At 38.6% G+C, this 25290-nt stretch overlaps 10 protein-coding genes across 10 annotated transcripts; 4 read left to right on the forward strand and 6 right to left on the reverse strand.

The window, feature by feature from the left end:
• Positions 1–1822: 1822 nt before the first annotated feature.
• BATDEDRAFT_25200 (uncharacterized protein) lies at positions 1823–2452 on the forward strand (the record flags this gene model as incomplete). Its single annotated transcript, XM_006678992.1, has 2 exons — positions 1823–2129; positions 2349–2452. 2 exons carry the CDS (start codon positions 1823–1825, stop codon positions 2450–2452), a joined length of 411 nt encoding a protein of 136 aa, XP_006679055.1.
• Positions 2453–5856: 3404 nt separating this feature from the next.
• On the reverse strand, positions 5857–6423 carry BATDEDRAFT_25201 (uncharacterized protein; the record flags this gene model as incomplete). Its single annotated transcript, XM_006678993.1, has 1 exon — positions 5857–6423. The coding sequence occupies one exon, from the start codon at positions 6421–6423 to the stop codon at positions 5857–5859; it is 567 nt and encodes a 188-aa protein (XP_006679056.1).
• A 1776-nt stretch (positions 6424–8199) lies between these two features.
• On the forward strand, positions 8200–9193 carry BATDEDRAFT_11697 (uncharacterized protein; the record flags this gene model as incomplete). The annotated part of the gene is made up of 3 exons (XM_006678822.1): positions 8200–8541; positions 8642–8870; positions 9024–9193. 3 exons carry the CDS (start codon positions 8200–8202, stop codon positions 9191–9193), a joined length of 741 nt encoding a protein of 246 aa, XP_006678885.1.
• A 314-nt stretch (positions 9194–9507) lies between these two features.
• On the reverse strand, positions 9508–11894 carry BATDEDRAFT_30088 (uncharacterized protein; the record flags this gene model as incomplete). The annotated part of the gene is made up of 7 exons (XM_006679016.1): positions 9508–9705; positions 9794–10037; positions 10124–10322; positions 10394–10410; positions 10433–11296; positions 11506–11510; positions 11832–11894. The coding sequence occupies 7 exons, from the start codon at positions 11892–11894 to the stop codon at positions 9508–9510; spliced, it is 1590 nt and encodes a 529-aa protein (XP_006679079.1).
• Positions 11895–12166: 272 nt separating this feature from the next.
• Positions 12167–13289, reverse strand: BATDEDRAFT_88718 (uncharacterized protein; the record flags this gene model as incomplete). The annotated part of the gene is made up of 3 exons (XM_006679251.1): positions 12167–12944; positions 13009–13145; positions 13218–13289. The coding sequence occupies 3 exons, from the start codon at positions 13287–13289 to the stop codon at positions 12167–12169; spliced, it is 987 nt and encodes a 328-aa protein (XP_006679314.1).
• Positions 13290–13416: 127 nt separating this feature from the next.
• On the forward strand, positions 13417–16211 carry BATDEDRAFT_35161 (uncharacterized protein). The gene has a single exon (XM_006679063.1). It carries the CDS (start codon positions 13425–13427, stop codon positions 16185–16187), a length of 2763 nt encoding a protein of 920 aa, XP_006679126.1. The 5' UTR covers positions 13417–13424; the 3' UTR covers positions 16188–16211.
• Positions 16212–16224: 13 nt separating this feature from the next.
• BATDEDRAFT_35162 (poly(A)-specific ribonuclease) lies at positions 16225–21135 on the reverse strand (the record flags this gene model as incomplete). The annotated part of the gene is made up of 18 exons (XM_006679064.1): positions 16225–16516; positions 16613–16700; positions 16818–16884; positions 16989–17073; positions 17152–17201; positions 17281–17461; positions 17549–17657; positions 17747–17856; positions 17965–18062; positions 18168–18228; positions 18327–18432; positions 18515–18548; positions 18631–18823; positions 18902–19194; positions 19300–19696; positions 19809–20684; positions 20748–20862; positions 20924–21135. 18 exons carry the CDS (start codon positions 21133–21135, stop codon positions 16337–16339), a joined length of 3255 nt encoding a protein of 1084 aa, XP_006679127.1. The 3' UTR covers positions 16225–16336.
• Positions 21136–21488: 353 nt separating this feature from the next.
• BATDEDRAFT_25207 (uncharacterized protein) lies at positions 21489–22453 on the reverse strand (the record flags this gene model as incomplete). Its single annotated transcript, XM_006678994.1, has 3 exons — positions 21489–22141; positions 22205–22321; positions 22414–22453. The coding sequence occupies 3 exons, from the start codon at positions 22451–22453 to the stop codon at positions 21489–21491; spliced, it is 810 nt and encodes a 269-aa protein (XP_006679057.1).
• A 363-nt stretch (positions 22454–22816) lies between these two features.
• On the forward strand, positions 22817–23179 carry BATDEDRAFT_7246 (uncharacterized protein; the record flags this gene model as incomplete). The annotated part of the gene is made up of 3 exons (XM_006678773.1): positions 22817–22926; positions 22992–23062; positions 23130–23179. Coding segments are annotated over 3 exons (231 nt in total), but the record flags the coding sequence as incomplete, so codon positions are not given.
• Positions 23180–23420: 241 nt separating this feature from the next.
• BATDEDRAFT_88716 (uncharacterized protein) lies at positions 23421–24962 on the reverse strand (the record flags this gene model as incomplete). The annotated part of the gene is made up of 5 exons (XM_006679252.1): positions 23421–23477; positions 23553–24373; positions 24458–24599; positions 24729–24842; positions 24903–24962. 5 exons carry the CDS (start codon positions 24960–24962, stop codon positions 23421–23423), a joined length of 1194 nt encoding a protein of 397 aa, XP_006679315.1.
• Between the last annotated feature and the right edge of the window lie 328 nt (positions 24963–25290).

Consider the following 25290-nt stretch of genomic DNA (forward strand, 5'->3'; position numbering starts at 1 on the left):
TAATGGTGATCCAAATTCGTTTCAACAACAAGGTGTTGACAGTTGTGGATTTGTATGCATTCAATGTGTGTTGCGCATCGTTATTGACTGTCGAGTGTGTATGCAAGTCAAGTCACCACCAATCACTAACCAACAACCACATCCAGTGCGTACATGATCATTACTAGAATGACTGCCAAACATATTCGCATCCAAAAGTTGATTGTGAGTTGGTGGTTTGCAAGAGTCGGACACAACTGACATGCTATTGAACACAGCAACATGATTATAGTCCAGTCGTATGGTGTGATACAGTGGTTCGTGAAACACAATATCCGGATATTTGTAGTGTTGAACACGACGAATCTATTGTTTGTGTAGCATCACAACGATTGTAATTTGGAATCAAAGTGTTGTGACCACGAATACTGTGTATATCATATTTAGCTACATTAAAGCTTGTTCCGTATTATTCCGTATTGTTTCATATTGTTCCACATTGTTTGATGCATTGTTCCATTTATTGTGCAAGTACACCAGATGCCAACTGGAGTGATTGATCAGAGTTGGCAAATATCACGATATTGTCGGCATACATGAGTCCTCACACTGATGATTTGCACAATACTCATGCAATGACAATCGGTTGATACCATTGCGCATGTCATTGATGAACACGTTGAACAACAATCTGACAATGGACATCACAGCCGGGCTCGACGTTCAATTGTAAATGTGTCGGAAACCAATGGTTCAGCCTGAGCACGAGCTGATGAGCATGTGTGCAGCGGTGTTAGCAAGACCAGTGTGCGTGGTGCTAACCACATGTGTTGCAGTTACCATATCAAGGTACCAATCGTGACAGTGTCGAATGCATTTTGAATGTCAATCAACACAACAATAGTATTGAACTGCACGCACAACCGTTGTTGAACGATATCGACTAGTGAACCAACTTACACAACACACTTGTTTGGTTTGAAATCGACCATGCTCGGTGGTGACGAGTTTGTTGAGCACCACGATCCATCAATGTGTGTTTGCAAGACCTTGCATACCAGTTTGAGATACACATCAATCAGCGTAATACCGTGGCTGTCATTTGTATCAATGTGATCACTGTCATTTTTATGAATGGATACAATGAGTGCAAACTGCGAGTTCAAGTACAATTGATGGGGTTTTGTTTGGTGATGTTTTGCAAATATCAGTAGATTGTATATTGGTTTGAATGACATGATCATATATCGATCGTGTTGCCTGACTACAGTGACACTATGGTTTGTTGACACGACCAGTTTGCAAAACGATCTGCTGCTGTTGCTGTTGCTGATGTTGATCGGATATCGGACAGTGTCACATTTGGTCTTGTTGTGACAAGGTTCGATCACTCGACATATAGTCTGTATACTAACCTGAACCAATCGTGCAGTTGTACAACAGATAGTTCATGGGTTCAAAATGTTGCCATGACAGCCTGATTGATGCTGTGTGCATGGTTTGAACACATACTAATATTGAGTCGCTGAAATATAAATACCTGTGTTGATTCGTGTTGTATTCAGTTGTAAACACCAATTCAGACCAAACACGTGATGTAGTGATTGCGCACCGGAAAAAATAATCTTGCCTGAAATCGCTCAATACAAGAAGGCGTGAACACAAATAACTACCGTGCTGTTACACAGAATACAAGACTGACCCTAATATCAATGCTCAAATACTCAAATGATCAAGTATATAAACCGCCAGTTAATTATCAAATATAGAGACAGCAATTGATCAGCTTTTCATCACTTTAACTAAACTATCAACTATATTAACATATTTGGAATCGCTCAAAATGAAAAGCGGTACTTTTGCACTTATATCGATACTGGCTATTTCGGCTCATGCCGAGCTTGTTTCGACCAACACTATTATTGACAATGACTTTCGACTTCAAAAACGACAAGTTCGAAAACTCGTAAGCTTTTTTAATAACAAACCAGGTGGCAGTGGTACGAAGCCAAGTTTTCCAAAGAAAGGGCCTGTTAACGGCCCTATAAAATCTGTCAAGAGTACTCCTAATGGACCAGTTTCAATTGGTACCAAGGCCGGAACGTCTGGAAAAAAACCACCTATAGCGCCTAAACCATCACTCGGACCAGGTAATAAATCACCAACACCTCAATCAAACGGGACACCACAACAAAAACCACCTATAGCGCCTAAACCATCACTCGGACCAGGTAATAAATCACCAACACCTCAATCAAACGGGACACCACAACAAAAACCACCTATAGCGCCTAAACCATCACTCGGACCAGGTAATAAATCACCAACACCTCAATCAAACGGGACACCACAACAAAAACCACCTATAGCGCCTAAACCATCACTCGGACCAGGTAATAAATCACCAACACCTCAATCAAATGGAACACCACCACAAAAACCACCTATAGCGCCTAAACCTCAATGGATTTAAGAATGATGGTCCTCCTTCATTTATACCACCACCACCAACACGAAATTCATAGAAATCTTAAAACGGACTTTAAAATGATGATCATCCTCCATTTAAACCATCACCTAAAAATGAAATTGATTACAAGTAATTATAACTCTGCACTCGCACAGCAAATGCACAGTGTATTGCTCAATCCATTGTTTTCAAACCCTTTTGGATTCATAACACATTGAATAATGCATACATTTAATAAACTTGGTGTTGCTGATCAAAATATTGGTGTGTTTACAACTGAATACAACACGAATCAACACAGGTATTTATATTTCAGCGACTCAATATTAGTATGTGTTCAAACCATGCACACAGCATCAATCAGGCTGTCATGGCAACATTTTGAACCCATGAACTATCTGTTGTACAACTGCACGATTGGTTCAGGTTAGTATACAGACTGTATGTCGAGTGATCGAACCTTGTCACAACAAGACCAAATGTGACACTGTCCGATATCCGATCAACATCAGCAACAGCAACAGCAGCAGATCGTTTTGCAAACTGGTCGTGTCAACAAACCATAGTGTCACTGTAGTCAGGCAACACGATCGATATATGATCATGTCATTCAAACCAATATACAATCTACTGATATTTGCAAAACATCACCAAACAAAACCCCATCAATTGTACTTGAACTCGCAGTTTGCACTCATTGTATCCATTCATAAAAATGACAGTGATCACATTGATACAAATGACAGCCACGGTATTACGCTGATTGATGTGTATCTCAAACTGGTATGCAAGGTCTTGCAAACACACATTGATGGATCGTGGTGCTCAACAAACTCGTCACCACCGAGCATGGTCGATTTCAAACCAAACAAGTGTGTTGTGTAAGTTGGTTCACTAGTCGATATCGTTCAACAACGGTTGTGCGTGCAGTTCAATACTATTGTTGTGTTGATTGACATTCAAAATGCATTCGACACTGTCACGATTGGTACCTTGATATGGTAACTGCAACACATGTGGTTAGCACCACGCACACTGGTCTTGCTAACACCGCTGCACACATGCTCATCAGCTCGTGCTCAGGCTGAACCATTGGTTTCCGACACATTTACAATTGAACGTCGAGCCCGGCTGTGATGTCCATTGTCAGATTGTTGTTCAACGTGTTCATCAATGACATGCGCAATGGTATCAACCGATTGTCATTGCATGAGTATTGTGCAAATCATCAGTGTGAGGACTCATGTATGCCGACAATATCGTGATATTTGCCAACTCTGATCAATCACTCCAGTTGGCATCTGGTGTACTTGCACAATAAATGGAACAATGCATCAAACAATGTGGAACAATATGAAACAATACGGAATAATACGGAACAAGCTTTAATGTAGCTAAATATGATATACACAGTATTCGTGGTCACAACACTTTGATTCCAAATTACAATCGTTGTGATGCTACACAAACAATAGATTCGTCGTGTTCAACACTACAAATATCCGGATATTGTGTTTCACGAACCACTGTATCACACCATACGACTGGACTATAATCATGTTGCTGTGTTCAATAGCATGTCAGTTGTGTCCGACTCTTGCAAACCACCAACTCACAATCAACTTTTGGATGCGAATATGTTTGGCAGTCATTCTAGTAATGATCATGTACGCACTGGATGTGGTTGTTGGTTAGTGATTGGTGGTGACTTGACTTGCATACACACTCGACAGTCAATAACGATGCGCAACACACATTGAATGCATACAAATCCACAACTGTCAACACCTTGTTGTTGAAACGAATTTGGATCACCATCAGTTTGCTCACTTGTTGCACCGATATGACTGCATGATCAACTGGACACCAACCAAACCACACTCAAATGCATATGTTCCAGTCATGTGTATGGTGTATCGATTGTCAACTCACAATGTCAACTCCAACACATTCCATCATGATCATGGTCACATCACACCATGCCGATGTATGTCGATCGATATCACATTGCAAATGGCTGTCATCCAATGACTGTGATGACTGCAATGCAATACCATACATGTATTGTGACTGATACGCTGTACACCATCAGCAAGTGTGCAACTGTCACTTGATATATCGACTCTGATACACAACAACATGTTGGGTTTATCGTGATCAGGTTTTTGATCAACTTTGGACTCATGATACATGATTTGTCATGTTGAATCGTGTGGATGTGTGGATCGTATGGATCGTATGAATGTGTCATGGACTGCAATTGATGCTATACGCTGCAATTTAGTTGCAAACACATATATGTTTGACATTGACCAATGCATACTGTGCAACGACTGATCGGTGCGAATGTGATTGCACACTTGGTGGTATTGTGCATTATGGTTGTTTGACAATGGATGAATGCTGGATTAGTCGGTCATATGCAACCTGTTTGAATCGACATATTTTGATGATCACTCGATGTAACTGACAATAATGTGTTGTCAGTCATGTTGTGTCGATACTTGAGTTGAAGTGACCAATCACAGAATACTGGCTGTTTGATTGGTCAATTAGTCGAGTTTGTGCTGATATCGTACCATTGGTAACAAACACAGTTCTGGTACCGTCACCTGTACTGCCATATAGCAGTTGATTGACAAACTTGTAACACTTCCAGTATATGCTCGTACGGATATGATTTGTTTGCATGATATCAGTTTGTCTTGACACTCGAGTTTATTTTAAATACATTCATTCAAAAAGCGCATTTGCTACTAAAATGGTGTCAAATTACTGTCAGTTCAAGTACAATTGATGGGGTTTTGTTTGGTGATGTTTTGCAAATATCAGTAGATTGTATATTGGTTTGAATGACATGATCATATATCGATCGTGTTGCCTGACTACAGTGACACTATGGTTTGTTGACACGACCAGTTTGCAAAACGATCTGCTGCTGTTGCTGTTGCTGATGTTGATCGGATATCGGACAGTGTCACATTTGGTCTTGTTGTGACAAGGTTCGATCACTCGACATACAGTCTGTATACTAACCTGAACCAATCGTGCAGTTGTACAACAGATAGTTCATGGGTTCAAAATGTTGCCATGACAGCCTGATTGATGCTGTGTGCATGGTTTGAACACATACTAATATTGAGTCGCTGAAATATAAATATCTGTGTTGATTCGTGTTGTATTCAGTTGTAAACACACCAATATTTTGATCAGCAACACCAAGTTTATTAAATGTATGCATTATTCAATGTGTTATGAATCCAAAAGGGTTTGAAAACAATGGATTGAGCAATACACTGTGCATTTGCTGTGCGAGTGCAGAGTTGTAATTACTTGTAATCAATTTCATTTTTAGGTGGTGGTTTAAATGGAGGATGATCATCATTTTAAAGTCCGTTTTAAGATTTCTATGAATTTCGTGTTGGTGGTGGTGGTATAAATGAAGGAGGACCATCATCTTCAAATTTGCTCTGAGGTTTTGGTGGATTTTTTCTTGGTTTTGGTATAGGTGGTTTAGGTTTAGGCGCTACAGGTGGTGGTGATTTGTTTTGTGGTGGTGGTCTATTGTGTGGTGGTCTAGGTGGTGGTGGTCTATTATGTGGTGGTCTAGGTGGTGGTAATTGAGATGGTGATTTAGGCAATGGTCCAGTTGCTCCTGATGAGCTAAGTGGAGGTGGCCTATCAGGAGTATTCTTGACAAAATTAGTAGGGTTGCCAATAACAGGTCTTTCTGGGTTTTTCTTAGGGCGACCAGGGAATTTAGGCCCTTTCTTTGGAAGACTTGGCTTGATACCACTGCCACCTGGCTTGATACCACCGTTACCTGGCTTTTTATTAAAAAAACCCTTGACTTTGCCAAAAAGCTGTCGTTTTTGAAGTCGAAAGTCATTGTCAATAATAGTGTTGGTCGAAACAAGCTCGGCATGAGCCGAAATAGCCAGTATCGATATAAGTGTAAAAGTACCGCTTTTCATTTTGAGCGATTCCAAATATGTTAATATAGTTGATAGTTTAGTTAAAGTGATGAAAAGCTGATCAATTGCTGTCTCTATATTTGATAATTAACTGGCGGTTTATATACTTGATCATTTGAGTATTTGAGCATTGATATTAGGGTCAGTCTTGTATTCTGTGTAACCACGGTAGTTATTTGTGTTCACGCCTTCTTGTATTGAGCGATTTCAGGCAAGATTATTTTTTCCGGTGCGCAATCACTACATCACGTGTTTGGTCTGAATTGGTGTTTACAACTGAATACAACACGAATCAACACAGGTATTTATATTTCAACGACTCAATATTAGTATGTGTTCAAACCATGCACACAGCATCAATCAGGCTGTCATGGCAACATTTTGAACCTATGAACTATCTGTTGTACAACTGCACGATTGGTTCAGGTTAGTATACAGACTATATGTCGAATGATCAAACCTTGTCACAACAAGACCAAATGTGACACTGTCCGATATCCGATCAACATCAGCAACAGCAACAGCAGCAGATCGTTTTGCAAACTGGTCGTGTCAACAAACCATAGTGTCACTGCAGTCAGGCAACACGATCGATATATGATCATGTCATTCAAACCAATATACAATATACAATCTACTGATATTTGCAAAACATCATCAAACAAGAACCAACTTTGATCACACAAGAAAGTGGTTGAATGACTTTTATGCAAGTATTGCTTGAACACATGATGCACACTGATTTATACTGACGGTTTCTGAGAATTTTCGATTATTTTGGGATTCTCACTCTTTTGTTGCTAGCCGTGAAATGATTCTACAACGTAATACTACTTCAAGACTTTATTGTATTAAAATTAGAATCATACAGATCAATTTTGTCATTACAGACCAAATTCAAGTTGTACTCAAGCCAAGATTGCAGTTGAATGAATTTCAAAAACGTTAATTGTAATACACATTCAATAATGAATTCAAAGATTACTGTCAAGCCAGTAAAATAGTTTAAACCAAATCTAATCACTGATTCAATTGCTAGTCGATTACAAGTTGAAATTTGTACAAATCAAATACAAAATCAAACTGAATGGTGTGTGCTGTCAATTCAACGTGTTTTAAACTGGTCAATTGAATTTAGCAGTTTATCTAATGAAATTATTGAATTGAATCTTAGTTTCAAGTTGATACCAACATGCTCTTTACTGGACCTATAGGTAAAAACATTTGTATAACTACCAATTCTACACTTGAAATCAGTGAATATTCAAGACTTGATACACACTTTTATGCAGCATTCACTCATGAATACAATTAAACCTTCTCGTTTGTATAATGCCAGACACTAACATCTGAATTATTACAATCTGTTCATCTAGGTTTTTGTAAGTGTTGTCTGTTACATTGACCAACACATCCATTGTACGACTAATTTCATACAGTTCAATTCTGGATCTAATACATCAAATCCAAATACTATGAACATGACATTTTATGAATAGCACATGCACCATTCTCGAAAGCAGTATTTGTAATCATTGGTGTCAACAGTCTTGTTGCGTCTATTGCAAATGCCAAGAGCAGGCTTCATTTACAACTGTTTCCGCATTTGATTCCACAATGTCAGGTCAGTAGGTTGACTTTATAGTTATCACGGAGTTGTATGTCTAATCCAGTGTAATGCCTCTGCCATGAACGCTAGCTTTGGAGACTTGTTTCTAGCCATTTCGGTAATCAGTAACTGTGCAGACTTGTACTGGTTAATGGATTCATAATCATATGCTTACTTCACGTTTCAATCCCATTCGTTTAGTACTATCTTCATCAGCAGAAGTCCTGTTTGGATCTATACTAATCTATCAATTTCGGCTTTTGGAGCGACAATGGGGATCAGCAAAGTTTGCTGCCTTTTTCACGCTCTCGTCGCTGATTTCAACGTGTACAAGTCTTGCGTTTCTTGTCTTGTTCCGTCCATCTGTAGATCGCATTGCTTTGGGACCATTTGGGTTTATTGCAGCTTCAACTGTATTGTACTCGGTACAAGTACCAGCTTCATACTACTTTAAATTGTTTGGTATTGGCTGGAGCGATCATTCTTTTATCTATATTCTTGCTATGCAGGTAAGCCGAGCTAATCCATCTTGTGATATAGTATTTTAAATCAATCGCTGATATTTAAACATTACAATGTTTGTATTGATGCTAATCTTGACGGCTGTAGCTGGCTTTTATTTCATCTCCTTTGTCGATTTTCGCTTGGGTTGGTGGAATAATAGCAGGAGGAATCTATACAACAAATACTGGAAATATCAAACAATGGCGGTTTCCAACATGGATACGATCTATAGTGTCCTCTTATATTTTACCACTTTTAGAATCTTCCCATGGCGATTCCTCAAATGATGGATCTAATCCACTTTCTACAGCTACTACACCAGCAGATCAACGGCGTGCTCAGCTGCAACGCACAGTACAACAGCAAATGCAAGTTGCTAGCATGATGGCCGGAATGGCGCCAAGACAAGGCAATACTCCAGCAGACACAACTGCTGGTGAATCTCCAACAACTGCTCAGACAATTCCAGTTCCAGGTGGTCCAACAGGTTCTACCTCTACACTTTCTTCCCACAATGCTTCTGAAGTCATTGCAGATCCTCATCTTGTAGAAACTCTCACTGGAATGGGATTCGAGCGCGAGGCTTCCATCGCAGTACTTGTTCAAGCTCGCAACAACCTTGACACTGCCATTGTGATGTTGGTGGAACATACTTGATGGCTTTAAAGTGTCATTACACGTGAGATAACACCATCTACATTATAAAAACAATCAACAGGCTACTGATGTTTTAAAGTACTTGATTTTTTGATAAACATGGTTGTAATCTGCAGTTGTCAAGCAAACTCGGAAAAATCAATAAAGATGAGTGGATACATCACGTAATTGTAGACGACTTTAATTAAAAATGTTACGCAAGTATACCAATGGTATTGCTGCAACAACTACAATAACATGACAAGACTTGCGAATTCATAGAAATGCCTATAACATAGTTTAATAATGTTGGTATTTTGTAATGATAGACTGGGTTACCAGCCATTAAAATTAGAAAAGCCACTGGTTTTGGATTGTTTCTTTGGTGGAATAACAAGCGACTCTGATTCTTGAGTATTGAGTGAAGAATCCAATTTACGCTTTCCAAGTGCAGCATCAAGATACTTTCCAACCTTGTCTGTCGAAGACGCTACTGCAGAGGCAGCCAAGTATAGTTTATCCTTTCGAGCTTTCTATAGATTTCAAAATAGTTTTAAACACATGTATACAGTCAGAGCTCATCCATCAAAAGAAACGATCAGATGCATACAAATAATATACCTCCATGACTCGCTGAGCAGAATTGGCAGCCTTTATCGCATCTTTGGATGCGATATCGTTTAAAATCTCCGCATAAGGATCTTTGGTAACAGTAATTGCTAAAATTTTAATTTCTTTGACAGGTCGGTTGTCCTCGTCAGTTGAAACTGCCTCCAGCTTGGTCAGCACATCCATGCCATCAACAATTTTTCCAAAAATCGTGTGCTTGTTGTCCAAATGCTTGCAAGGTCCAAAGGTAAAAAAACTAGTACAAGGAACAGAAAAAGTTATAGTTGAATAAAAACGACTCGTCCGTGTCAAATAGATTAAACTCATTCAAGATATGCTTACAATTGCGAAGTATTGGTATGTTTACCACGATTGGCCATGGAAAGTAACCCACGCGACGAGTGAGTTAGATTAGGCTTGAATTCATCTGGAAATGGAGATCCCCAGACAGATTCTCCACCTTTTCCAGTTCCAGTTGGATCACCACCCTGAATCATAAATTTTGGAATGGATCGGTGAAAAATCGTACCATTATAGTATCCTATATATTAAATCAGAAAAGTATCAATAAAACTGTCTTGTTTAACCAATCAATACATTGATACATGCAACTTGCCCTCTTTTGCATGCTTTATAAAATTAAAACACGACCGTGGAGCATCAAAACAAAGCAGCTCAATATGAATATCGCCGTAGTTGGTTTGTAGAGTAGCAGCACCCTTTTGTTTAACACGAGTAATAGCAACTTCATCATCCGTCCATACAGCAGATTCATTTACAGAGACGGGTGTGAATGACATTGATGTGAGTGAGGATGATGCCAATCCTCTAGAAAAAGATGCGTCATTGTATGAAGATTTAGTTGTAGTAACAAATGAAGGTGTAATGGGAGTTTTTGATGCGGATGCTTTTGCAGCAGCAGCATCCTTTTTCAGCTTATCTTTAGCAGCCATTTCTTCAAGAACACGACTAGTAGTACCAGTGGCATTAATCTTGTATGAAACCTGGGCTTTTTTCTTTTCAGCAGCCTCGTCTAACACTGAGATGTTGTTTTTTAGATAATGGAAATCAGTAATGTTTCGCTCTGAAACATGATGGGGATCTTGCAGCGTGATGATGTCTTTCCTTGTAAATTTTTCGCCCGTAATCAGATCAGACCAGTTTTTTGTCTTGATGTTCAACTGATCTACAGCTTCATACGCATACACGTTTCCAGATGTTTTGATTGCGACAATGTGAGTATGATTGTTGAAAGTTTTATATGTGACGGGACATTGATACTCGTTTTCGTTATTTTTATGAAAATGGAGTTTGAAAAGATCTTTAGCCTCGAGAGATTGGCCAGTAACTGGATTAGTTCCTTGTTTCTTGATCCACGGCACAATATTGAGAAGATCAAACACTATTCCTTCCTTGGTGCACATGGGATTTTCAAACGGCTGGAGTGACAATGCACAACAGTAAAAGGGAAGTTGTTTAAACTCTGAGCCCGATCCAGATGCCTTTTTTGCACCTCTAAATATGAGTAATACATGCATCAGCAATGTTAGTTGGCTTGAATGAATTTACAAACATATCCACGCAAAATGAGGATTAAATAAAGGTGAAAAATAAACAACCAGTTTCATGGAATGATGGGCCAGTTTACTGGATATAGTTGTGTAGTTTGGGGTTTCTTGTGGTGATTGGCATGTAAACAACAGTTGCATTCATGAGATGTTCACTTGAACTAGAACGCGAATGTATGTTTTTAGGATACAGATGGATTTGATTGACAGCATCAACTGCTGAATCCAACTCTAGACTACAATGGATGAATTTGATGATCAGACAATGTATGGCTATACCAAAATTGGGGAAGGGAATAATTATAGTTTGATTGTATTATATGATGGACGTTGATTTGAATTGAGAGTATCAAAAGTCGGTTTCTAGTAGAAGAACACAGCGGATATTAAGCATTGCCTATTTCAAAAACAAATAGTGACTGAAAGATGAATACAAGTGTTCCATTGTCATGAGTGACTTTAATTGATTGATAATGTCAAACTTGCCCGAATTCAGACTTCCATTCTGATTGAGAAATGTATAGTTTATCAGTGTTTCTACCCATATATTTAAATCAATTCAATGAGTTAAGCAGAGATTAAAAGGCAGTCCAGATGGTCACCAAGAATCGATATCACTTGAATGTAAATATCTGACAAGATTTCTTGATAGGAAAACAAGTGAAATTGTACAGCATACTACCACGTGAGTCCACGTTATATTTATTATTAGTTGCAGTGAATGTTGATGTGGTGAATATATTCGAGTCAGTATACAGCAATCATAGCATGAAGTTGATGTGTATTTACAAGTATATTTGAGTTTATGATTCGACTATCACCAAGGACACGTAGCGGGCAAGACTGGAGTAGAATGCGACGATTTGTCCATCACTTGACCCAATCGAGCGTTGGGACTGCTGGCATTCTGGCGCTCTTTGGATTTTTTAGACTTTTTTGTTCTAGTGGATTGATTGTCTTCCGAGTCGGAATGTTTGGAATGTTTGGATTTCTTTGACTGTTTTTTAACCTTTCGGGTCTTGGATTTATGCTTTCGTTTGCGAGAGTCATTATGAGAGTTTGTACTGGTCATCTCGTCACGCTCTGTATTTACAGTGCAATGATCAAGTGTGCTATCTAAGCTATCAGAGTCCTGACTAATACACCTTTTTCTCGGTGTGGCTTGTTTGAGTTTTTCAAGATTATCCACATACACATCTAACGATTCGTCGTCAAAGTTGTTGATATCAAGACCAGGCAAGTATTTATCTTGAAAGAATCGATCTAGACTGCGTGGTCCAGTTGCGCCTCGACCTCGAATCTTGCGACACTCTTTTACTGTTTCTTGACGAGACTCGGTGGAGATAGAGTTGCAGTCATCGTTGCTATAGGATTGGTTTGTAAGCAACTTTTTTTGAATAGGTTTAGATGGTGACAATGAAGAACGTGAACCATGCAGTTTGGTAGTTTGTGAAACTGGCTCGGATACATCTCCAGAATCCAGTCTGGCTAACCTTTTAGCAGCATCCCGTTGTTCTTGATGAGCGAGGTTTTCATTATGTGCGTCTGTACCACGAATGATATTTGCCAAAAAACGCTTGTTTGTAACCAACAAACTAATGATTTATATGATTAATCGCTTGTTATGCAATGAATTCAAAAAGTTGAAGGTTTACTAACCGATCTCTAGAAAGAAGAGCACTTGTACCAAAAGTTTCATACTGCTCGTGCTTCTTATTTGCCTCTTTCATAATCAAATCAGCAATATATTGTTCCATATTCTCGTCAGGCACATTTCTAATCTCCTGTCCATATGCCTAAGCAAAAAACATTCAAAGGCTTTAGTAAATTGCAGTCTAAATAACATGACATTTTAGAAAAATACATACGGCTCTAGTCAAATTTCGAACAACAGAATCCAATACAGATCCAGCAACAGGCTGACTCGCACTTTTGTCCATTATTCGATTAGTTTGATGAGAAGCAAACTTCAAGAAATATATTCATTGTCACATGACAAAACACGTGATGATGAATGCAGTTGAAAACAAGATTTCACTTCAAGACAAATAGTTTTGATGGCGACCTGTGAGCAGATGCAGTTGTTGATGGACAGTGATGGTCGGGCTAGTGCTGTTATAAGTAAAGAGAACAGCAATGAAATGTCTTTTATAAATCACTGTGATGACAGTGACAGTGAAACTGTATTTTTTGGAACTCCAAAGGCAAAAGAGTTGCAACTCAGACAGCAACACAATGACTGGACCGGACCTGCTACAGTCCGTAAACTTCCAACATGGAGTCAATCACCAGCTGCTGTTCCACAAGTAAATCTGTTTACTGATTTTTCTGCAAATCTATCTGTTCAAACTTCTATTTATTCTTCAGCCTTGAAAGTGGATAGTTTGACATCCACTCGGACAATCCTTCATTCAGCATCCATCAATGATTGTACCAATACTTCTATTTATAATTCATCAAGCCCAAGTCTGTTTTCCAAATCTACTAGAATTTCAAAATCTGGATTACCATTGACTGGTTTGGAATCTACAACTTCTACTCTGCTTGCACATAATCCACTATTTCAACATCTATGTATATCTTATTTGGATGAGGATGTGTATTTTTGCATTCCAGATTCACAGCCATTTTCTACTAATTCATCAACAGATCTTCCTTGGGAACCCACCTCTAAAAGCGATACTCCCAATAAGACTCCGCAATGGAAAACAGCACGCCAATTTAAAAGAAACTCGGACATTTATTCAACAGTAGAGACCAGCAATGAACAGCTACCAATCTTACCATTGATTTCAGATCTACCCACGACTCCAACAAAATTATGTTGCTGGAATGCGTCTACTCCATCCAAATCTTCTCAAACACCATCCACTGTTCTTTTTATAGCCACACAGCTACAACATAGCGCTGCATTACGAATTCAACGGTGGATACGTCATATTTTTGTCAAGAAATGTGTATTTCATTCCATTCGTCAGCTTTCTGCCCAGTACAGACTACAGCAATGGGTATATATGAGCTCTGTGATTACAATACAATATGCTTGGCGAAGGTGGATCCGATATAAGCAACTATTGCGAATGAAAAGTGCTACGATTATTCAAACTGCATGGCGCGAGATGCAGAGCAGACATCATCAGAAATTAAACGTTTTAAAGAATAAGGCTGCAACCAAAATTCAGTTGGCTTGGAAATGCTTTACTGCTCGCAACATTGCTAAAGCCCTTTTTTGTCAAAAAGTTATTCATAAACAGAATCTGGCGAGGTATAACTCTGTTTGTACTATTTCTCGATGGTGGTATCGAATTATGCGTGATAGAAAGCATCGTCAATATCATGCAACTGTGATAAAGTTGCAATCTCTAGTTCGACGGTTCCAGGCACGGAAACGTTTCATACAGATCAAAACATCTGCTAAGCAGATTCTTCAAGCATGGCGGTCATACAAACGTTTGAAGCGCAACGTACATATTCCTAATTCACCTGATGTACTAGCACAATCTTTGAATCATGACACAAGCCATCTTACTACATTTAATGCGCTGCCGCCAGTCATTCCTATACTCTTTGAATCTTTGACTGCCTTGCCAATATCTACGTTCAAGAAGTCATCCTTGAACGTACCCACTACTCTGCAAAGCGTCGCGACTACACCTTCACAGTCTTTGATGGTAAAGTCCACATCAAGAGAAACGGATAAAAAGTATCAAGCTATTATTGAAGAGAAAAAAAAACAACTCGAAGAAATTCGTCAGAAAAAATTGAAGCTTAAGCGACAACTAAGTGGCGAGCTTACAATGTCCATGCCCAGCAACATATCCAATGCAACTACAGCTTCATTGATTCCTAATGCCATACCCTCGCTTAGTTTTGAGCCCTCTAGCTCTAACCGACTTGTACATCAACAACTGCATACATCTATACATCAATTAAATAATGGTTTGATTCAACCGGTTGATAACACGTTGCCCACTCACTTACATGGTTTTACTACCGCGTTGAAAACAGTTCAACAAAGTATTCACTCGATGAAAGCGCTTGATTTTGACCGACTTACAAGAGAGAATACTCGTCGTAATGCACTTTGTAGAAATCGGTATGTGGTCAAAGTCGTCAACAATTATGGGACTGCGCCACCTAGTCCAACAACGCAGTTGATGGATCGTATTAAACAGCGAAAACAATCCGGCGTAGCTCGAACGTTTACTCCTGATGATGGCGTTGTAGAAATTGAGCCGCCTAAAGTACGTCGAATCCAATGGGACCCAGCATTAATTGACATATGTGAATCGATAGAACCAGACAGCAATATTGATCTATATACTGATGTGGTTCAAGCTACTGCAGTAAAAGCTCAACCTGTTACATATGGGAGTATCAAACCACCCAACGTGGGTATGAAACGTAAACTTGCAGACTATCATTGCGAAACTACTTCTACGTGTGTTTCTTTACCTATTCGTATAGATTCCAATGGATTCAATCCTAGCTTGACGGGTCAACAACTATCCGATGAAGCGATACGGTCAAAACGAAGAAAATCGTGTTTGCGACCTGTTTTGTCCATGTCGGATACCACTGACATGATATCGTCTAAAAATACCGAATCTGTAGTGATTCAACGAATACGATATGTGCCTAGACCGGTTATTTCTAACCCTGCACGTGGTAGTAAGATACCACCCAAAGTCAAAAAAGCACAGCATGGATCACAAGCAAAAGCAAATTCCACTTTTAGAAACTCGAGTGGTACTGCATCTGGCTTACCGACATCTTCAACTGCAAAAGTTGGTATGAATAGCACTATAAAGAAATCTACGACACATGTTCACAAATAAAGTGTAGCTATTCAAGTAAACTGGAAAGCGTCGAGTTGATTCAAATATGATTTTATTTTAGTAGCTTTAAATACCAATCTGGAATCAGTAAAGGATGCGTTCAATCCTAATCAGAACAGTAGCCAGTAGATAAAAAAAGCTTGAGTTGGTTACAGATCTGAGCTTTGTGTACGTGCATGCATATCATACTGTGTCGTATTGGCGATTCCAGTCAGTGCATTTGGGGGACGAAAGTTGAATTTACGACCCTCTTGATAAATCTCCTCTAGTAATGTATCAAACCTTGCCTGTTCCTTTGCCTCGAGATATTTTTGATAAATGCGCAGTGCCTAACACAATCAATACAAACCCATTCAAAATGTATGGATTCATCACATGAGTCGAGGCATGTTTTAACCAGTACAACAAGATCATCAACTACTTACGCCTCGGGCATCTTCCACACTATCGTGAGAGCTTGAGTGAATATCTTCCTTGAAAAAAAACCATACAAGGAACCGCAGTGACAACTTTCTGTTTGTAGATCAGCAATACAACCCAACATCATATATTAGGACAATGCAAGCAAAATAGTTTCAACATCACAGATACCACTTTAAAAGGCAGTAGTACAATTGGTCGATTACATACCGGCTGTATTGCTTCAAGTAATAAATATCAACCGTGTCAATAATTTGATGAGGCGGAATCAAGATATCTACAAATAGTCAAATTGTTAGAGTGAATGGTATCAAATGATTTCAAGAGTTGACTACAGTCATTCAATACTAGTCAAAGCAGTTTAAAGTAAATATGACATACTGATTGTGCGACAATCTTTTTTGAGTCCGTGGCCAACGAATATGCATCCAATGTCAACTAGCAAGCGTAGTTTTTTGTACGCAATCTGCACGTAAAATGATGATGGGCAGCCGTTAAACTCGACTGAATGGAATGTGTAGTTGTCAACATAAATTCGACTTACTTTGAGAGATACAATCGGAAGTTTAGAGGTTCGAACATCCAAATCACTGGCTAATTCACCCATCGACATCAGAAAATAAGCACAACGTATAGTATTTCCAATTTTTGATCGTCATGCATATACTCTTACCAATAATTCCAGAAAACTCGGTCAGGTAATTGACAACAGGCTGCGATATGAAAATGTAATCGTCGATAAATGGCACACCCATTCGAGGCTCTATTCCACGAATTACACTGACTCGAGCAAGACCTGATTCAGCAGGACGAATAATCGATTTTGATCCATCACTTTTAATCTCCATCTCTGCCTAAATTATCAATTGGTTGAAGTGAAACACCACGAGTCAACAAAACAGCACATGAATAGATTTAAAGTCAACACTCAAGACGCTTACTTCCGTCATGACAACAAACTCGGCATCAATCGCACAAATGTATTCCGAGATACAAGGTATTTCCAACTCGGTAAGCAGCTCATAGTTGAAACAAACATCTTTTTGCTTGCTAACATGCATGTCAAAATTGCAAACATATCAACGTCTGTATAATCGACACACTTGTCTTGAAACTTTAAACAAAAATAATCAACTTACTTGATATTTTGATGCTTAATCAAAATAGAAAAATCAGGTTCGACAGGAGACAAAAAGAATTCATTTTTATCTGGGTGTGTCCGTCGAATATACTGTATGATTGCAGGCATCTAAATACCAACAAAAAATAAAAATTAGATTCGCAAAATAAATCGTATACTACAAAAAGTCTAAACAAAAAACATCACACTAATGGCTGAAATAACAATCAAACAAACCTTCCAATCTTCAAACCGACATTCTTCTCCATTAAAAATCTCTTGCACTAAAAAGTCATTAAATAGGTACCATTTGGGAGCGTCATAATCATCAGAAACTAAAGCATTAATCATAGCAAAAGGTGTTTATATATGTTATTGAAAAACAAATCCAAACAAAAATATGTTAATAACAACCGTCAAATGGTCAACAGTCAGTTTACCATTAATACATGCTACAAGATGAGTCGGCTCGTTTTCAAATTGAATTGCCGATACAACAGTCTAAAATTTGAATACAGTTGAAACATTTCAACAAGAATAATGTCAGATTGGCTACACTATTATTAATCCCCAATTCAAAACAGTACATGTAAACCTACTTTTAAATCGTAAATAGCAACATCAGAAGAGTTTAGATCAACATCAACGTCAACCCCGCTTTGATCAACTATCAAATAGCCGTCCGCATCACGTCGCAATACAAAACTGTATAGTCACATAAAAACGTTGATATAAATAAAATAAACGTTTGATGGCATTGAAAAGGCATTCAAACAATAGTATGCACCTTTTAAGAAGAAAGCACGATGATCCGTCTTGTGCTAACCACAATATCAAACTATATTAGATACGGAATTCTTTAAACATTTACAGTATGCAAGCAATTTTTTCAAATATACTTACTATCTCGACGCCAAAGTTCAGACTCTAGATCATTGGTAATATTGGCATTCAAATTCAAAAAATTGGGAAGTTTGGTAAGTTTACGAGACTGTTTTATATTCTGATACTTTTGACACTTGTCACACCAGGCACGAGTAGAAGACTCCTTGTTGATACTGGCATGTAAAAGCTCCAAAAAGTTTGCAGGTAGATTCTACATGTTTAGTTGGTTGGTATGGTCAGCACAAGTATCATGAAACAGCCTGATGATCATTATAAACAGATACATTACTTTGTGATCATAGTGTAAATCAATGACAAAAGGTACGCTATCACGATTATGATCATGGTTTCCATGACATTTGATCAAAGTCCAAAGTGGAATACCATAAATTGTTTTGATGTACTCATCGGGTGGATAATCAATTGCCTGTGAATGTTTTGTGGATTTGGCCCCCAGTTCTTGATGAAGCTGCTCCAGCAAAAATCGCATTGTGGTTTGGATGAGTTTATCATACTGCAAGGTTAATACGCTTTGCGGATCTGTATGTGAAACTTCAGCATCAACCAATCCCAGTGCACATGCTAAATGGTTATAAAGCGTATACGTGTTAAACAGATAGTCGATCATTACAGACGCAACCAATAATGTTGAGCAAAATACAATATTTAAGAGTTACATCAACCTACCTTCAGGAGTAGCGCCAAAGGCTCGTAAAAAATTGGACGCCTGACAGTTGGCACCTTTTGAATCTTCTAGCATACGAAACAAAAATCCAAGCTCGCAAGCCAAACACAAATCCTTCATACACGCAGTGCGGATATGTGACTTGACAAGTTCACATAGCGGACGATTAAAAAACAGTATTTGAAGAAGCGGATTGCAATACGAGTTTTGAATATGTGTTTCCAAACCACCGTAAACTGTATGATTGTAATACTCAAAATCAAAGTCTTCTACACCAAATTTGCTATACTTGATTTCAATCTTGTGCCAATGGTATTCAGAAATTTCAGATTCTTGTAAAGACGGATCATTGGTTTCTGGCGATTTGAGAGATGATTTGGCTGAATGACCTTCAGTTTTCTACAAGAGTCGAGTGATGAGCATACACGCACATTGACACAATTGTACACGTATAAACCGTCAAATTCGGATTTCATATACATATAAACAAGTTATATTATCAACCACTTACAAATTTTCGATGAAGCCTGTCACGTTGCTGCTGCGATCTAAACTTGGGACCACTTAAGCCCGGTGATGCACAGGTAGGTGTAGAAGCGCGGATTGACATGATCAAATTTTGATTGCGCTTTAATGGCATATCTTGCACATAACCAACAAAATCGCTCATTTTGACATTTTTCAGTACTTCTGGTGGAATACGAGGTTGAGGCCGACCCACATTGATCAAGAGGGAATTTGGCCAGGCAGAGAGAAGTTCAGAAGTATATCTTGGCATACCAACAGCAGAGAGTGGAGTATCATCTCCGATTTCAACAGTGGATTTGTCTACAAACATGCTTCTGTATTCGCTCTGTCGAGAATATGGATTGTATCTAATAGTCTCATGCGTAGAAAAAACAGCGCAGGAATTTGTTGTGTCGCCAACAGCAAATGCATCGCTATTTGACGATATATCCATAGAAGATATCATTCCAGGCATATCGGCTCTAATGAATGTTACACCGGTGTAGTTTGGCGATGTGATGTCGCAGATTTGAACCGCGCCAGTTTTAGATAGAATCAAAAGACGAGAAGGTTGTTTTGGATGGAATCGCACATGTTCTGGTCCTACAGAAAAGGGGATAGGAGAAAGAGCTCGCATTGTTCTGATATCGTACAATTTGATCAAGCGATCGGGCAACAAGGCGCCATTTCGAATGGAGTAACCACACGTAGCCATAGTATTGCCTATGATGTCCATGGATAAAATTCCACCAGCATGAGCTAAGATGGTATGTTCGATTTCCATTGTTCTGGGATCAAGAAATTGAACTCTTCCACTTTCAGTAGCATGTGCCATGAATTTCCCCTGTTTCATGGCAACAATGGGCTCGTCCAGCGAGATCTGATTTTTAAATTAAGATTACAAACCAAAGTGAAAAATCTGACCAACAAGAAATAAAAATACCTCGTTGACGATAGTTCCTCGATACATGTTGACTACAGAGAGCGTTGTTGGAGAGCCAACGACATGTAACTGAGAAGAAGTGTTTGTAAATGACATGCATCGAGCATCGGACATTCTAAGATAAATATTAAACAAGAATTAGATTTTAATAATAGAATGCAAGGTCAAAGACATACAATTTGTTCCATCGTTGAATGCCGCATCTAGAAGTGAATCTGACATTTTTAGAAGACAGACTGATGACACCGCTATCGTGAATCAACAACTGAGAAGCAGGAACACCGTGATGAGCAGGAAACGAAGTGTATCTTGGAGAAGCATCACCAATGTTAAGGAATGAAGTGACCTGACCCTGCAAGCGAGGTAGAAGACCATGAGTGTTAGCCATCCAGTTTTATCCAGTTTTATCCAGTTTTATCCAGTTTTATCCAGTTGGATTGTTCTATTCATCCAGTTTTATTCATCATTCAACTACAACGTATTCTTACAGAAACATCACCAATCCAAACCAACTCTTCATAAGGATCAAAAGCAATACAAGACAAGCCAGGACTAGACCGAACTGCAATGGGAACATGCAGTCGGTGTCGCTCTTCCCAAGTCATACAAGACATGAGTTGATAATACGATGTGTCTTGTAGTAAAATCACACTTGAACCAATGGAACAAGTTGAAGTGTTTGATGGAAACAACGGATCGACTGATTCAACACTTGGATGGTTTTCATTCAATAATAGTTTATTAAACTGCTGCGTAGTGAGTTGCATCCACACTGTAAATGTCTGCTGTTGAATTCAGTTGTTGAATCGATTCTATTATTCTGAGTTTGGGCACTCGTTGGAATCGTTGTTGTTCTTGCAGTCGCAGCACTACAAAGTCTTGCGACACTCCTTTCATTCGACTTTTTGCTTGTCGACTTTCTTGTCGAATAATCTCCAAAATTTCTATTCCCAAGTTACCTTGGTGTGTAATCTTCTCATAAGTGTCGCTCTCTTCATCCCGTAATGCGAGTATGCCTTGTTCTACCATTCTCTTGAAACCATAGCTAAACTGTCTTGCAACCAGTTGCGTTTGCTTGTTCGCGTCCGTTGTTTTGTTCTTGAGACTTTGGATTGCTGCCAGACGAAGTTGTGCATCTTGACTGGTTTTCGAAAAATGAACTATCGCACTGTCTGGAAGTGCACCAATGTGGTCCTGTAATGCATCTACAAACTGTTTATTCTCATTAGTCACCTGTTTGACTGTCGAATCTTGAGCTGCATCCGTTCCGTATTTTGAAATAACTGCTTGCTTGATAGATTTGGGAACAACAAGTGGTTTGTCATACACATCTTGCTTGAGCGACATCACTGTCAACCATTCTGTTGTTTCGTAATTGGGATTCGTTTGGTGTGCTGCATTTAGACTGTTTAAACAAGTAGTCATAAACTAAAACAAGTCTTTAAACCGTGACTCACCTATAGAATGAATAGTAATATGTCGTTCATCTTCAAATGTAGATAATCGACCCATAATACAAACTAGATCTCCAAGATGTTGTGTATCATTTGTACTAGTATGAGAATTGTTCCATTCTATACATGATATGGATCCAGTTCCATCATCCACTGTATTTCTGTTTAGAATAATTTGATACCACACACAAGTGGATTACATTGTGACATACCAGAATACCGAATGTATTTACTTGATTGATGAACTGACATGATAATTCCAGATATTCGGACATTACGAATAGGATGTGTTTTGTAGAGATAAACAGCTGTTCAATCCCAACAGTACATGAATTACATTAAAAAGAATCATTCCAATACATACAAATCTCAACAGTCTTACTTGAATCTACTGCTGGATGAACTTGACATGTCCACAATATATCAAAAATGAACAGAGCAACATGTACAGCAAACAGAGAGTCAATCCCTAATAGCAGTTGCTGATGTTTCAATTCAAGATCAGATTGAACTTGCATTTGTAAATCCACTTGCTGCTTCATGTCTGAATTCAACAATTCAAGAATAAAAACAATTCAATGAATTCTTTACTGTTATTTTTGTTGAATTCAAATAATGGGCAAACGCAAGTCCAGCAAGAAACCGCAGGCAAAGATCAAGATGGTTTTGGACAAGGAGTTTTCATGTCTGTTCTGTAACCATGAAAAGACAGTCACTTGCAAGATGTAAGAACTCGGTCTGTTGTTTCCAACTCATTAAACTTGATTTAAAATTCATGTACAATCAACAGGGACATGGAGAACAAGATTGGTCAATTAACCTGCAGTGCTTGTGGAGTGTCGTTTCAATCCATGGTTACAAGTAATGTATTCAACCTTGATACTTGTCTTGAAACTAGAAACTAACAGAATCAATATCATTCAACAAGAACTCAGTGAACCTGTAGATGTATTCAGCGACTGGATTGACGCTTGTGAATTGGCAAATCAAGAAAAACACTCTTCCGCTCCATCTGCACGCTCTGCAAACAGATATGACGATAGTGTAGGCGAGGATGACGAGGATGACGACGATATTCGATAAATGCTTACAAAGAATGTACAGTCTTGTCTAGCAATCTGATTTTTGAATGAATTGTCAAAAATATTGCATAGTACTGTCTGTCCATTCACACCCATTCGAACTTGATATAAAAAGCACTATACTCTTGACAATTGGTTTATTGATTCTGTCGACGATCCAACTGCTGTTGCTTGAATCGTGACAGTTTGGGTTTCTACATTCAAAATCAAAATATGAGTTGCAGAAAAACTACATATAACCAATGATTTGCTTCAAAATATCATTTTACCTGAATAGATGGCGGTATACTGGCTGGCATGGGCAATACAATAGACGAATCGGATTTTCTTCCACTAGATTCCGATACATGCAAAGGTACTACAGATCCACTCGGTAGTTTTCCTGAATGAGAAATACTTGGCGGTAACCCAGATGGAACTACTATTTTGGCATCAGATTCAGGATCGCTTGGCTCATAGTGTCCCATTTCCTCGTCATTTGGATCAATTGGCTTTTGGAGAATATCAGCTTTGAGAAATTGATTGCGCTTGTGATGGTATTCAATAGAAACTTGCTGTCCAAGTACCATATTATCAAGATCGCTTTCATCATCACTATCTCCTTCAAAATCGTCACCAAAACCACGTTCAATCACACTAGTTTGAACAGGCTGTTGTCGATTTCTGTTTTTGGTCACAACTGCCTCGCTATTGTCCAATTCAGCACCGTCTGCCTCCTGTTTCTCCTCCATTTCCATCAGTTTAAGCTTTGCCAACAAATTCTTGTCAAAATCTTCAAGCTCATGCTCCTCGAGTCTATTGTCGTCATAATCAATTTCCTCGGCATCTGCATCTGCATCTGCAAATTGATTTTGCAAAAGTTTAGCAGACTGACGAGGTGGAGATTTTGTCGACGCATGAGTAGATTCTGCTGTTGGGTTACTGATTGGTTCTTGGTAAGGTTCTTGAATATCAACATATTTAAGACCTTCTTCGTTGACCTCATCATCGTCAAAATCAACTGTACTGGATTTGTGCTCCAGCACCATTTGAGACCTGACCTCCAATTCCTTGTAGACCGATTGACTGCGATCCAGTTGTTCAGCAACAACTAGCATTGGTCATATATGTTCAATGTATCAAATTAGATTTAGAATATAAGGAATCATTTCCTAGCAAGATTTTAAAAACCCACAGCTGCAGCGACGCTTGTGAATTCGCTTGGCTTGATGGAGACTGGTTTCGGCAAACCAATTAACTCCAAGTGATACTAGGACTTCCCCAGTGCAATAGATTTCGCCTGGCATATATGCAAGACATCCAGTTCCAATAGGAACCTAATCATTTACAAAATACATTGATGTCAACCAATATTGAATACAGTTGTAATATGCCATGTATTCAATACACTGATTCTAAACTATCAAGTAATCAATGGATTGGTCTCAGTCTACAACATCGTTTACCATGACTGGTTTGCGATAACTCTGACCTGCTAGGTCAAGGAATCGTCCAAGATCATCCAGTTCTTTTTTTCTCTTTCTCCATTCAGCAACTGTGTGATCCAACTGGCTTTGAGCCTATACCAACATGAATTCAAACAGTTTAATCATAGGAATAACATAAAACAGTATAAATACAATCAACACTTTCAAACTACTTGCAATCGAAATTTGATCTTTTTGGGAAGTAGTGTGCATTATGTTGTTATTCATTCTCTTGCAGTTGTATTCACTAAGAGTGTAATCAACTGTCAATAAACAGCCAATTCCCATCAAATTTATTAAAACTGTTTTTTGAATTCTGACTGTTTGATTTTAATAGATTATTATCTGAAATATGTATTTGATACAATCAATGTGATTGATTCTGTAACATGTCCTGGCAGAATGTAATGAATTCAGCATCTAGATCTACCTATTTCAGATTCACCTACAAATCGGTGTATTTTGCTTGATGGTGCACACAACCCATTGGTTGCTGTAGTTCGTGCAGACTAGGTCAACCATCAACAAAATGCAATAGCGT

Source organism: Batrachochytrium dendrobatidis, assembly GCF_000203795.2.
Source record: "Batrachochytrium dendrobatidis JAM81 unplaced genomic scaffold BATDEscaffold_6, whole genome shotgun sequence".
NCBI classification, from domain to species: domain Eukaryota; kingdom Fungi; phylum Chytridiomycota; class Chytridiomycetes; order Rhizophydiales; genus Batrachochytrium; species Batrachochytrium dendrobatidis.

Bases quoted from the DNA above. Each gene is read 5' to 3' on its own strand.
- BATDEDRAFT_35161 (XM_006679063.1), top strand. From the start codon at position 13,425: ATGCAGTTGTTGATGGACAGTGATGGTCGGGCTAGTGCTGTTATAAGT.